We start from the raw sequence: 14,227 nt of genomic DNA, 5'->3' as shown, positions 1-14,227 counted from the left end.
CACTTAAAATTCAGATGGTGCAGCTTGTGTGAAGTGAAATTTATTTATCCCAGGCAAGGGATTGGTTGTTGGTGTTAAAATTGAGATTTCTTTGTGTTTGGTGCTGTTTATTCCACATTGTTTCGTGCTGGAGCTAAAGGAACCTCAATCCTGCTGATTTTTAGGAATCCTTTTAGGGGATTTTTAGGACAAATAGATGAGAGGAATGCCGTGAATTTGAGTTTATTTTGCCCGTCCCAGCCCTGCGTGAGGGGTTCTGGCCAGCAGACGGCACCACCAGCTCAGCTTTGCGCCGCTCGCCGGCGTTCCCGGCAGGATTTACAGGAGATTCACCATCCCACAGCTCAGATCCTCACAATTCCCACTAAAAAAAAAAAAATAAAAAAAATAATAATAAAAAAAAATAATAATAATAATAATAATAATGTGTTTCCTTGCTGCTCCAGGCCTGAGGGTTTCCCTGTGCAGCGATGGGAGCGTTGCGGCGCGCGCTGTTCGCGGCCTTTCTCCCCTTCCTCATCCTCTCAGGACGCTGGGCTGCAGCTGAGAACATCAACTTCCACAACATCAGGCCTCCACTAGACCGTAAGTAGCTTTTTTTGTGGAATTCTTGCCTTTTCTATACGGAATTCTAGGTTAAAATTGTCATTATTTGCCTCCCAGCCCTTTGCGTTTCGCCGTTCGTCTCCACAGAAACTTTAAAATAAACATTCTGCCTCTCACCCCACAGCATTTTCTCCCTAATGTTTGACAAGTTGGCTGAAGGAAAATAAATCAAATGCTTGCTAAATAAAGAGTGCACAGGGAGTTTGGCATTTTAAGGGCTTTTCTTGTATTGTTTCTGTCTCCCTGCAGAGGAAATGGTGCTGCGGTTTCCTTGTAAATAATCCAGAACAGGTGGTTTTGGTCTTTTATCTTGTTGGGGGTTTTGTCAGGGGAGGAATAGGTGTTGCTGCCTGCAATTAATTCACTCTGAAGGTAATTAAAAACCTCGTGGGACCTGTGAGGCCAGTTGGCACTAATGGAATAATTTATTTATTTCATTTTTTTTTCCCCTCTTATCTGGCATCACCAGTGTTCCATCCCTTCATTTGCATTATCTGCATCGTTAAAGCAGCCAGGATATAATAGCTGCAAATAATACCTGCCCCTAATGAACCCTGCACCTTCCAATGATTCATTGAAATCATGGAAATGAGATTTTTAAAGACCTTTTGTTTAAAGGATCCGACTTCTCTTTCCGAGTGGGAGTTCAAGCTCTGGAAATGCAATTTTTCCATCAAAGCAAAATGTAGATTTAAGTTTGGGAGATAAACTCTTCCCTCTTCCCTGCTTTCCCCACCACTGCCTCAATTTTGGATTATGAGAGTGAAAACATGAGGATATACTTTGAGTTCAAGCCTAGAGAGGAAACAAAAACCTTTCTGCCAAACTTGTTTTATTTGTCTAACAGTGAAAAGATGTAAATATACCTAATTTATTTCTGTAAATGCATGCGTGTACAAGCATCATTCTGAATATTTTAATTTTTTTCTCCCAGTGCTTCCCAACTGACTGCATTTTAATGCTCTTTTTTTTAACCCTTTCCAAGCCACTCCATTCCCAAACAGTTTCAAGTGCTTCACCTGTGACAACGCAGTGGACAACTACAACTGCAACCGATGGGCTGAGGACAGGTGGTGTCCTGAAAGTGAGTCACAAATATTAAATATTTAATGTGTTATAATAATTCAAATATAATTTAAATATTTTATGTGTTTGTGATATTCAAACCTGCTGTTCCCTGGCCCACCCCCCTGGAGAATTCTGGCTCATGCATGGCATTGATGTGCCAGTTTTGGTGTTGGTAATGCTGAGTCAGGAATTTTCTGCTGATCTGACAATTTTTGACCATTCCAGAGTGTGAAGCAGCAGGGAAAAGTTATTAATCTCCATCTCTCTCAGTTTTATATAATATATAACAAAAATATTAATATACAAGCATTTGAAATAATGCTAAGATTTTAATATTAAATTAAATATTAATGTTTAGTATAACATTAATATTTTAGTATAATATTATTTAAAATAATTGTAATGTTTTACAATGCATCTGTATATTTTACCTATTATTAATATATTATTAATATATATTAATATATTATATTATACTGTATATTATATATATATAATATATAGTATTACTATATATTATATATAGTATATATACCTGTGTATATATTATGATGTGCCTCCCAAGAGTTAATTTTAATCTTGTTTTAAAAAAATCAGAATTTTCTGTGGCTTTATTCGCCTCAGAGTGTAAAGCAACAGTGAAAAATTATTTATTTCCATATCCCTCCATTTTATGCAATATATAATAATAAAATATTAATATACCAACAGATTTCTAATATATCAATATTAATTACCTGTGTATATTTCTCTGTGTATATATATAATGATGTGCCTCCCAAGAGTTAATTTTAATCTTGTTTAAAAAACCTGAAGAATTTTCTGTAGCTTTATTCTCCTCAGAGTGTACAGCAACAGTGAAAATTATTTATCTCCATCTCCCTCCATTTTATATAATAATAAAATATTAATATACCAACAGATTTCTAATATATCAATATTAATTACCTGTGTATATTTCTCTGTGTGTATATATAATGATGTGCCTCCCAAGAGTTAATTTTAATCTTGTTTTAAAAAAATCAGAATTTTCTGTGGCTTTATTCGCCTCAGAGTGTAAAGCAACAGTGAAAATTATTTATCTCCATATCCCTCCATTTTATATCATATATAATAATAAAATATTAATATACCAACAGATTTCTAATATATCAATATTAACTACCTGTGTATATTTCTCTGTGTATATATATAATGATGTGCCTCCCAAGAGTTAATTTTAATCTTGTTTAAAAAACCTGAAGAATTTTCTCCATAGCTTTATTTTCTTCAGGGTTTTAAGGCAACAGTGAGAAATTACTTATCTCCATCTCTCAGTTTTATATGACAAAAAAACAATATTAAAGCAGCTTTTTAATAATACATCCATATTAATCACCTATATATGTTTCTCTGTGTATATACACATAATTATGTGCTTCCCAAGAGTTAATTTTAATCTTGTTTAAAACACCTGAAGAATTTCCTCCGTAGCTTTATTTTCTTCAGGGTTTTAAGGCAACAGTGAGAAATTATTTATCTCCATCTCTCTCAGTTTTATATAATTAATATATAACAAAAATGTTTATTTACACATTTTTAATAACACATAAATATTAATTAACTATATGTGTTTCTCTGCGTATATATATAATGATGTGCTTCCCAAGAGTTAATTTTAATCTTGTTTAAAAAAACCTGAAGAATTTTCTCTGTAGCTTTATTTTCTTCAGAGTGTACAGCAACAGTGAAAAGCTATTTATCTCCATGTCTCTCAGTTTTATATAATTATTAATTATATAAAATTATATAATTATTAATTATATAAAGTATTATATAATTATAAATTATTATATATTATAAATTATATAATTATTAATTATATAAAATTATATAATTATTAATTAAAAATGTTTATTTACACATTTTTAATAACACATAAATATTAATTAATTATATGTGTTTCTCTGTATATATATATAATGATATGCTACCCAAGTTAATTTTAATCTTATTTAAAACACCTGAAGAATTTCCTCTGTAGCTTTATTTTCTTCAGGCTTTTAAGGCAACAGTGAGAAATTATTTATCTCCATCTCTCTCAGTTTTATATAATTAATATATAACAAAAATGTTTATTTGCACATTTTTAATAACACATAAATATTAATTAACTATATGTGTTTCTCTGTGTATATATATAATGATATGCTTCCCAAGAGTTAATTTTAATCTTGTTTAAAAAAAACTGAAGAATTTTCTCTGTTGCTTTATTCTCTTCAGAGTGTACAGCAACAGTGAAAAGCTATTTATCTCCATGTCTCTCAGTTTTATATAATTATTAATTATATAAAATTATATAATTAGTAATTATATATAATATTATATAATTATAAATTATTTTATATTATAAATTAAATAATTTTTTATTATATAAAATTATATAGTTATTAATTAAAAATGTTTATTTACACATTTTTAATAACACATAAATATTAATTAACTATATGTGTTTCTCTGTATATATATATAATGATATGCTTCCCAAGAGTTAACTCCAGATTTCCTTTTAATGATGGCAAACTCCAGAATTCCTTTTAATGATTGGAATCAAACTTCAGGTTCCTTTCAATGATGGCAGTGAAACTCCAGAATTCCTTTTAATGATGGCAGTCAAATTCTGGATTCCTTTTAATGATGGCAGTCAAACTCCAGAATTGTTTTTAATGATGGCATTCAAACTCCAGATTTCCTTTTAATGATGGGAATCAAACTCCAGAATTGTTTTTAATGATAGCAGTCCGACTCCAGAATTCCTTTTGATGATCAGAATCAAACTCCAGAATTCCTTTTAATGATGAGAATCAGACTCCAGAATTCCTTTTAATGGTGACAGTCAGACTCCAGAATTCCTTTTAATGATGGCAAACTCCAGAAATGCTTTTAATGATGGCAGTCAAACTCCAGAATTGTGTTTAATTATGTGAATCAAACTCCAGATTCCTTTTAATGATGGCAGTCAAACTCCAGATTCCTTTTAATGATTAATCAAACTCCAGATTCCGTTTAATGATTAATCAAACTCTGGATTCCTTTTAATGATTAATCAAGCTCTGGATTCCTTTTAATGATGAATCAAGCTCTGGATTTGTGTTTAATGCCGTGAGTCAAGCTGTTGTGTGTCGCTGTTGCAGGCACGCGGTACTGCCTGACCGCCCACCTGTTCACGGCGCACGGGGAGAGCACCTCGGTGACCAAGCGCTGCGCCACGGGCGAGGAGTGTCACCTGGTGGGCTGCCACCGCCGCGGGGACAGCGGCCACACGGTCAGCGCTGCTGCCTGCTCCTGCCTGCTCCTGCCTGCTCCTGCTCTGCTCCTGCTCTGCTCCTGCTCTACTCATACCCTGCTCCTGCTCTGCTCATGCTCTGCTCATACCCTGCTCCTGCTCTAGTCCTTTTCTACTCCTGCTCTACTCATACCCTGCTCCTGCTCTGCTCATACCCTGCTCCTGCTCTGCTCTGCTCCTGCTCTGCTCATACCCTGCTCCTGCCTGCTCCTGCTCTGCTCATACCCTGCTCCTGCTCTGCTCTGCTCCTGCTCTGCTCCTGCTCTGCTCCTGCTCTGCTCATACCCTGCTCCTGCTCTGCTCCTGCTCTGCTCATACCCTGCTCCTGCCTGCTCCTGCTCTGCTCATACCCTGCTCCTGCTCTGCTCTGCTCCTGCTCTGCTCCTGCTCTGCTCCTGCTCTGCTCGTACCCTGCTCCTGCTCTGCTCATACCCTGCTCCTGCTCTGCTCCTGCTCTGCTCATACCCTGCTCCTGCTCTGCTCCTGCTCTGCTCATACCCTGCTCCTGCTCTGCTCCTGCTCTACTCATACCCTGCTCCTGCTCTGCTCCTGCTCTGCTCATGCTCTGCTCATACCCTGCTCCTGCTCTAGTCTTTCTCTACTACTGCTCTGCTCCTGCTCTACTCATACCCTGCTCCTGCTCTGCTCCTGCTCTGCTCATACCCTGCTCCTGCTCTGCTCCTGCTCTACTCATACCCTGCTCCTGCTCTGCTCCTGCTCTGCTCATGCTCTGCTCATACCCTGCTCCTGCTCTAGTCTTTCTCTACTACTGCTCTGCTCCTGCTCTACTCATACCCTGCTCCTGCTCTAGTCCTTCTCTACTCCTGCTCTGCTCCTGCTCTGCTTGTACCCTGTTCCTGCTCTATTCCTGCTCTACTCCCGCTCTGCTCTGCCCTGCTCGTGTTCTATTTGTACCCTGCTCCTGCTCTGCTCCTGCTCTGCTTTGCCCTGCTCGTGTTCTGTTTGTACCCTGCTCCTGCTCTGCTCATACCCTGCTCCTGCTCTGCTCCTGCTCTGCTCATACCCTGCTCCTGCCTGCTCCTGCTCTGCTCATACCCTGCTCCTGCTCTGCTCTGCTCCTGCTCTGCTCCTGCTCTGCTCCTGCTCTGCTCGTACCCTGCTCCTGCTCTGCTCATACCCTGCTCCTGCTCTGCTCCTGCTCTGCTCATACCCTGCTCCTGCTCTGCTCCTGCTCTGCTCATACCCTGCTCCTGCTCTGCTCCTGCTCTACTCATACCCTGCTCCTGCTCTGCTCCTGCTCTGCTCATGCTCTGCTCATACCCTGCTCCTGCTCTAGTCTTTCTCTACTACTGCTCTGCTCCTGCTCTACTCATACCCTGCTCCTGCTCTGCTCCTGCTCTGCTCATACCCTGCTCCTGCTCTGCTCCTGCTCTACTCATACCCTGCTCCTGCTCTGCTCCTGCTCTGCTCATGCTCTGCTCATACCCTGCTCCTGCTCTAGTCTTTCTCTACTACTGCTCTGCTCCTGCTCTACTCATACCCTGCTCCTGCTCTAGTCCTTCTCTACTCCTGCTCTGCTCCTGCTCTGCTTGTACCCTGTTCCTGCTCTATTCCTGCTCTACTCCCGCTCTGCTCTGCCCTGCTCGTGTTCTATTTGTACCCTGCTCCTGCTCTGCTCCTGCTCTGCTTTGCCCTGCTCGTGTTCTGTTTGTACCCTGCTCCTGCTCTGCTCATGCTCACTTGTACTCTGCTCGTGTTCTACTCCTGCTCTACTCCTGCTTTACTCATGCTCTACTCGTACCCTGCTCCTGCTCTGCTCATGCTCTACTCCTGCTCTGCTTTGCCCTGCTTGTGTTCTGCTCGTGTCCTGCTCCTGCCCTACTCCTGGTCTGCTCCTGATCTACTTGTACCCTGCTCCTGCTCTACACCTGCTCTGCTTTGCCCTGCTCATGTTCTATTCATACCCTGTTCCTGCTCTACTCGTGCCCTGCTCCTGCTCTACTCATGCTCTACTCCTGCTCTGCACTGCCTGGTCGTGTTCTGCTCATGTCCTGCTTGTACCCTGCTCCTGCCCTATTCCTGCTCTACTCATGCCCTACTCCTGCTCTGCTCTGCCTGCTTGTGTTCTACTCCTGCTCTGCTCTGCCCTGCTCCTGCCCTACTCCTGTCCTATTCCTGCCCTACATCTGCTCTACTCATACCCTGCTCCTGCTTGACCCTGCCTTATTCCTGCCCTGCTCTTGTCCTGCTCTACTCCTGCTCTACCCTTCCCTGCTCCCGCTCTACTCCTGCTCTACTCCCGCTCTACTCCTGCTCCTGCCCTGCTTCTGGTCTACCCTGCCCTACTCCTGGCCTACTCCTTCACTGCTCCTGGGGGTGGAGGTGGTGATTCCAGGGCTGGTTGTTCCAGGAGGATGTGCCAGGAGCTGCTCTGCACTGGGAACAATGGGATTTCTGCACGCTCTGCACTGGGAACAATGGGATTTCTGCATGCTCTATGATGGGAACAATGGGATTTCTGCATGCTCTATGCTGGGAACAATGGGATTTCTGCATGCTCTGCACTGGGAACAATGGGATTTCTGCATGCTCTGCACTGGGAACAATGGGATTTCTGCATGCTTTACTCAGGGGAACAATGGGATTTCTGCACGCTCTGCAATGGGAACAATGGGATTTCTGCATGCTCTGCACTGGGAACAATGGGATTTCTGCATGCTCTGCACTGGGAACAATGGGATTTCTGCATGCTTTACTCAGGGGAACAATGGGATTTCTGCATGCTCTATGCTGGGAACAATGGGATTTCTACATGCTCTGGACTGGGAAAAATGGGATTTCTGCACGCTCTGGAATGGGAACAATGGGATTTCTGCATGCTTTACTCAGGGGAACAATGGGATTTCTGCATGCTCTGCACTGGGAACAATGGGATTCATGCACAAAACCTCGAAGGGAAAATTGAGTGGGAACAAAGTTTTTAGAGTCAGAATTTTTCAGCTTGAAAACAGAAAGGTTGCAGGGCAGATTTTGAGTGGATGTGTTAGGAAGGCAAGCTCTGTTTTCTGCAGTGCCAGAGTGGCTCTGTGACGTCCCACCTCAGCCTGGGGATGAGTGACTCCAGGTAAAAACCGCACTCCTGATCTGGAGAATTGATTCATGGATAAATTGGATTTTAGGATGGTTTTTAGCATAATCTGCTCCACCTGCTGCCCTGGCCAGGCTGGGTCTATTGAGCTCAGCTTCGCGACACCAAATGCGCGTTTCTCCCTTAAAACCGCCCTGAATGAATCACCTCGAATTAACCCCCAAATTAATCACCCCGAGCTAATTACCGTGAGTTAATGACCCTTTTGTCCCGGCAGGAGTGCGTTTCGTGCTGTGAAGGCATGATCTGCAACGTGGAGATCCCCACCAACGCCACCAACGCCGTGCTGGCCGTGCTGCAGGCGCGCAGGGCGGCCGCGGGCAGCCGCGCCCTGCCCGGCCTGGGGACACTGCTGGCACTGCTGGTGGCACCGCTGGTGGCAATGGCCCTGTCCTGACACAGCTCCAGGGACATCCCCCGGCGCCAGGAACCCGCAGGGTCCCCAAGGAGAAAGCGCTGATTCCATCCCAGCGGATTTACGGGAAGGCGCGTCCTGAATTCCGTGGGTGTTTCAGTGGGAATCCCTCCCCGACAGTGTTGGAAATAAACCCCACAAAAACCCCCCCAGCGGGGAGGATTCAAGTTTTAAATCCCCCATTTTCTGAGGAAAATGCACGTTTTTTTTGGTTTTTAGGACAGGACTGTGACAATCAAAAAAATTCACAGTCGTGAGGCGGATGAGGGAAAATTTGGACAGACTCTCGCAAGGAGCTTTGGGTGGATGACATGGAAAGGTGGGAGCTGGATTTAAACCTTTGATGTGCATAAACAACTCAGAGTTTCTTATCAGGGTGTGTGTGAGCTTATCTTGATTTCATAGAGAACACCTCTGGTTTTCATAGACAACAAATACGAGCTTGGTTTTTTTTTTCTGCTTGATCAGAGCTCTTATTTCTCCTGGCAATAATACAAAATTAAATATTTTCTTTCTATAAAATGCCTCGTCCTCCTCCTGTTTTGAAGCCATGGAAAATGTAGAATTCCTATCCCAAATTCTGTTGGAGCAGCCAGAGCAGAATTCCTGATCTTGCAAAGCAAAGGGATTATTCCTTTGCAATTGGGTGTCCCCGCAGAATATCACAAAAATATTATTTTTTAAAAATTTTTATATAAAGTTTTTTTATTTTAAAATATTATTTTTGTGATATTGGGATATCACCACTTCGAAATCACAGCTATGGTCAAGCAGCTTCAGTATCCTAAAAATTCCAAGTGAGCACTTGGAATAAATAAGGAAGGAACTCTGCTGTGTTCTCTCTTGATTTGCACAGGTTTCTCCCAGGAATTTTATTGTCCTGATGGATGTTTTCAGGAAGGATGGATCACTCAAACTGACTCAAAAAAGAGATTTGGAGCGGCTCCCTGAAAAATTTGAGTAGCTACAAGTTTGGCTTTTTTTACATCAATATTGCCTTAATTATTTGCTGCTTTGTGTCACTAATTATATTTAGTTGTAGAAAAGATTTTGGAATATTTCCAGACTTGTTGACATTCCGAAATTTCCTCCATAGTGTTCTTAGAATGCAGAAAGGTGTCTGAATTCAGTCTGTGGCTCCTGGACGGGCGATTGTGCAGCTGCAAAATTTGGATGGAAAAGCTTTTTCCTTGCTGAAGGAAAACGGTTCTTGATGGTTCAGGGTTTTCCAGGGTCTGGATTCTCATGGATCTCTGATTTCTCAAGATCTGGATTCTCTTTTTCCATGTCTGGATTCTGTGCCATTCAGAAGGGCTGGAATTGTGATCTGGGCTGGGAGAGCTGGGGGTGCTCACCTGGAAAAAGGACGGATCCAGGGAGAGCTTCCAGCAATTTCCAGGGCCTGAGGGGGCTCCAGGAGAGCTGAGAGGGGCTGGGGACAAGGGATGGAGGGACAGGAGCCAGGGAATGGCTCCCAGTGCCAGAGGGCAGGGATGGATGGGACACTGGGAATTGTTGGGAATTGGGAATTCCAGGCTGGGAGGGTGGGCAGGCCCTGGCACAGAGAAGCTCTGGAGCGAGTCCTGAGGAGGCCACGGAGAAGCTCCAAGAACTGGAGATTCTCTCTGGGGACAAAATGCAGCAAAATAATTGTTCCAAAATCTCCTTTTCTTACCCCTCCCTGCCTTCTCCCCATGGTGCCTCCCAAATCCTGATGCTGGGCCAGAGCAGCACATGGAATTGTGGATGATGGCTGGAGAAGGGAAGGCTCCAGGCAGAGCTCAGAGCCCCTGGCAGGGCCTGAAGGGGCTCCAGGAGAGCTGAGAGGGGCTGGGGACAATGGATGGAGGGACAGGAGCCAGGGAATGGCTCCCAGTGGGAAAGGGGAGATTGGAGTGGGATATTGAGAAGGAATTCCTGGCTGGGAAGGTGGGGAGGGAATGGGATGGGATTCCCAGAGCAGCTGTGGCTGTCCCTGGATCCCTGGAAGTGTCCCAGGCCAAGCTGGACAGGGCTTGGAGCAGCCTGGGATGGTGGGAGATGTCCCTGGGCAACAGTTTGAACTGGATGAGCTTTAGATCCCCCAACCCAAACCATTCCATGATTTTGTGATTATTATCCAAGTAAATTATGGCTGGGATGGGATTCCCAGAGCAGCTGGGGCTGCCCCTGGATCCCTGGAAGTGCTCAATGTCAGGTTGGATGCAGCTTGGGACAAGCCTTGAGAAGGCTGGGCAGAGTCCCAGAATAAAGCAGGGATTCATTCCCAGCATCTCCTCCATGGATCCACCTTGGGCAGCACCAGAGCCCAGCCAGGGCTGCACCCAAGATGAACCAAAATGGCCCCAAAATGCACGAGCGCTCCCGGGCTCTGTCCCTGGGATCAGTTCTGCTCCATTTGCACCTTGCAGTTCATTGTCCCATCCCAGCTTCAGCCCCTGCAGTCCCACCCTGCTTGTTTTTCTCTCTCCAGCCCACGGGGTTTGTTGTAGTGGAGACAGAGACAGCACAAAGCAACACACTCCATTTTCAGAAGGCTCCAAATGTGCTTTTTATACATTCTCACAAAATTTCTAAGTTTACACTTTACTCATTGGTCACAAGAAGCAAACAAAGTGCCCATTGGAATAGGCAGCTGCCGGTTTCACTTATTTCTCTTTCTTTCTTGGTTTCTGTGTCAAAGACCTTGGTAGAAAATTCTTTCAGGGGTAAAACTGGATCCTCTTCAAAATTCAAACTTCTCTGTGGCTCACAGAAGCTGCTGTAAAACCTCTCCCACAGCTGTTTGTGCTCTTGGGGCTGAGATTTGGGTCATTTGTCCTTGGTGCCCAGCTGGAGCAGGAATTGTTTTGTCTCCCTGCTCTGTGCACAGAGCTCAGCATCCCCTACACATTTTCCCTTTTACACAGGGAAGGTGTCCCTGGATGATCCAGGTGGGCTTTAAGACCCTTCCCAACCCAAACCATTCCAGGATTCCCTGGTGATCCCATAATTCCTCCTTCTGCTCCATGAAGGATTTTTCCAGATTATTTTTGAAATTATTATTATTATTTTTTTCTGGTGGACAAACCATCCCAGGTTTCTTCTCTGCTCCACGGGGGAATTCCTCCAAGTGGAAGTTGGCTCCCACATTTTGGGTCATTGCTCCTAAATTCAATTTTTGGGATTAACTCTTGCAATCCCAACGAGTCCTCCCAGAGCTCTGTGGCCTTGTAGGAATCGCTGCCAATAATTTACAATAATCTATTATTATTATTATTATTATGGAGGAAACGCCATTCCAGAGCTTTTGGGAATGGCAGGGAGACCCCAAAAATCTGCTGCAACAACAAAAAATGACATTTCAGGAGGGAAAATCTTTGGGGTTTTTTTTTGCTTGGATGAATGATTTTTTCCCCCCCCTCACTGGAAAGTGAAGAAATTCTGAAATGAAGGTTGAAAACCTCTTTTGGGAAAGAATTATTTGGGATAAACCCCAAATAAATCAGCTGAAGGTTCAAGGGTGCAACCTGGGCATCTGAAGGGATTTGATCTTGGATCTTATTTTTTAATAAATCAGAATTTTAGAATTCAAAAAATTGAGGATATTAATGATGAGTTGTAATTGTTTGGATGCACCAATCCCTTTGTTATTGCAAATCTTGTTATTGCATTATTTTTAATGGGGAATTGAATATGCAAATGCTCTTAATGCAATGCAAAGAGGCACGTGGCAGAAGAAATATGGAATTTAATTTTTTCCCTTTGCTTCATCTTTTTTTTTTATGGAAAACTCTGCTTGGATTTGGTGTTAAATGCTGATTTTGTAGGAAAATGTGCTGAGAAAAGTGTCTTAAAATTCACCATATTTTTGGCAGGATTAACGACTGTACAGAAATCCGACCTTAATTTAAGGCAGAATTTTTATATTAAATATTTTCAGCCATCAGAATTTTCAGATCTCTGTCTGAAGAACTTAAAAAAAGTATTATTGGATTTGATAAAACCAATTTTCAGTGATGTCCTTGTCTCAGTTTGGGTTCAGATGTTGTAATTTAAATTACAGATGTTGTAATTAAAATACATTCAACTTTTCATTTGATAAAACCAATTTTCAGTGATGTCTTTATTCACAAATGTTGTAATTTAAATATGTTCCAGTTTTCTTTCGATAAAATCAATTTTCAGTCATGTCTTGGTCTCACTTTGGGTTCACAGATGTAATAATTTAAATATATTCAATTTTTCATTGCCTAAATCCACCCCTAAACTTTGGGAATGGTATTTCTGTAAATCCATAAATTTTTGAACCTGAAATTAATTCAGAAGTAATGGCAAATTCCATCCATTTGTGCAGTTAAATGTATTTTTTATGATATATATATATATATGTGTGTGTGTATGCAATATGATTTTTTATTTACTTTGCACTGGACAGCCTATAGAAGGTTTATTTTTAAAACTTAAATCCTGAAAAATTCTTCATTATTCAGTGTTTGGATGTTTTCTTATTGCTGTGTAACTGCTTGAAATCCTCTGCAGAAATGGCACTTTTAATAAAAAATATTCAAATATTTTCTGGTGGAGAAATTGTTTTTGGTGACAAATATTGCTTGGTAAAATCTTTGTTTAAATTAAATTCTACCCTGACTTCAACATAATTTAAATTTTATTTTCTTTGATGTATTCCAGGATTATTTTTGGGAATATTTACCATCCCTTTTTAGGGTAATTTATCCTCTTAGAGACCCTCAGAGCCCAGAAATCTTGAAGAAAACTGAATTTTATTTGCATTTTTTTAAAAACAATGATCGCTAGAATCATGGCTAAAATAATTTTAATTGTAGTTTTTTATTGTTTTAATGAAAATAAAAAGAAATCTCATTTATTTTGCTGTTGGAGAGGCAGAAAAAGCAGCTGCAGGTTGGGGGGAGAGAGGGGGAAATCAAAAGAAAAATATATTGAATATTCATAATTATTTTTGAATTTTAAAAGGGAAATTATTTAAATGTTTAAAGGTCCCCTCACAAAGTTCATTTGGGGTAATTTGTCCCAATTTCAGTGTGGGTTGCTGGGGATTTTTATTTCTGAATTTTGTGAGGGGAGTTGGGATCTTTGTCTTTTTTTAGTTTTTTAAAAATATATATTTTTTATGGACTGTATAGTAATTTGGGGCTTTTATAATTTCTATTTATCTTGGAGAATTTTAAAGTTTGTTGTGTTTTTTTTTTTTACTTTTTGTAGTTTTTAATTTTTTGTGGGTGATTTTCAAGTTCTTTATTTTTTGTACCTCAGTTTTTTTACTGTTATTTTTTGGTGGCTTTTGAACATTTTTTTATCTTTTTTCTTTTTCTTTCTTCTCCTTTTTTTTAATCTCTTTTTAAATTTTAGTTATTGCTTCTTTTTTCCTTTTTTTCTTTCCCCTTTTCCCCCCTTTTTGGGTTGGTTTTAACTTCATTTTCTGATTTAACAGCACGGTGAGGAGCAGTGGGGACGTCCAATCTCCATAAATATTCTGGAAATCAAAAAATAACATGGAAAACACAAAACCTGTGGAGGAAAGAGAATAATAATAATAATAATAATAATAATAATAATAATAATAATAATAATAATAATAATAATAATAATAATAATAATAATAATAATATGTTTCCTATAATTAATATTACTATCTGAATATATTAATAATATAAAATATTAATGATAAGTACAGATTATTATT

The 14,227-nt window shown here is 41.0% G+C and overlaps 1 protein-coding gene across 1 annotated transcript in view; it reads left to right on the top strand.

Moving 5' to 3' along the window:
* The window catches only part of LYPD6B (LY6/PLAUR domain containing 6B), a 49,344-nt gene extending 36,290 nt beyond the window's left edge, over positions 1-13,054 (top strand). The window contains exons 3-6 of the mRNA XM_074547854.1: positions 447-585; positions 1,592-1,690; positions 4,848-4,978; positions 8,326-13,054. Of these exons, the coding sequence (XP_074403955.1) occupies positions 471-585; positions 1,592-1,690; positions 4,848-4,978; positions 8,326-8,505 (525 nt within the window). The 5' untranslated portion in view covers positions 447-470 and the 3' untranslated portion in view covers positions 8,506-13,054. The remainder of the gene's footprint in view (positions 1-446; positions 586-1,591; positions 1,691-4,847; positions 4,979-8,325) is intronic.
* Positions 13,055-14,227: the final 1,173 nt, after the last annotated feature.

Source organism: Zonotrichia albicollis, chromosome 10 (genome assembly GCF_047830755.1).
Source record: "Zonotrichia albicollis isolate bZonAlb1 chromosome 10, bZonAlb1.hap1, whole genome shotgun sequence".
NCBI classification, from domain to species: domain Eukaryota; kingdom Metazoa; phylum Chordata; class Aves; order Passeriformes; family Passerellidae; genus Zonotrichia; species Zonotrichia albicollis.
Note: the sequence above shows the minus strand (reverse complement) of the source record. Positions and strands in the feature narration are given on the sequence as shown.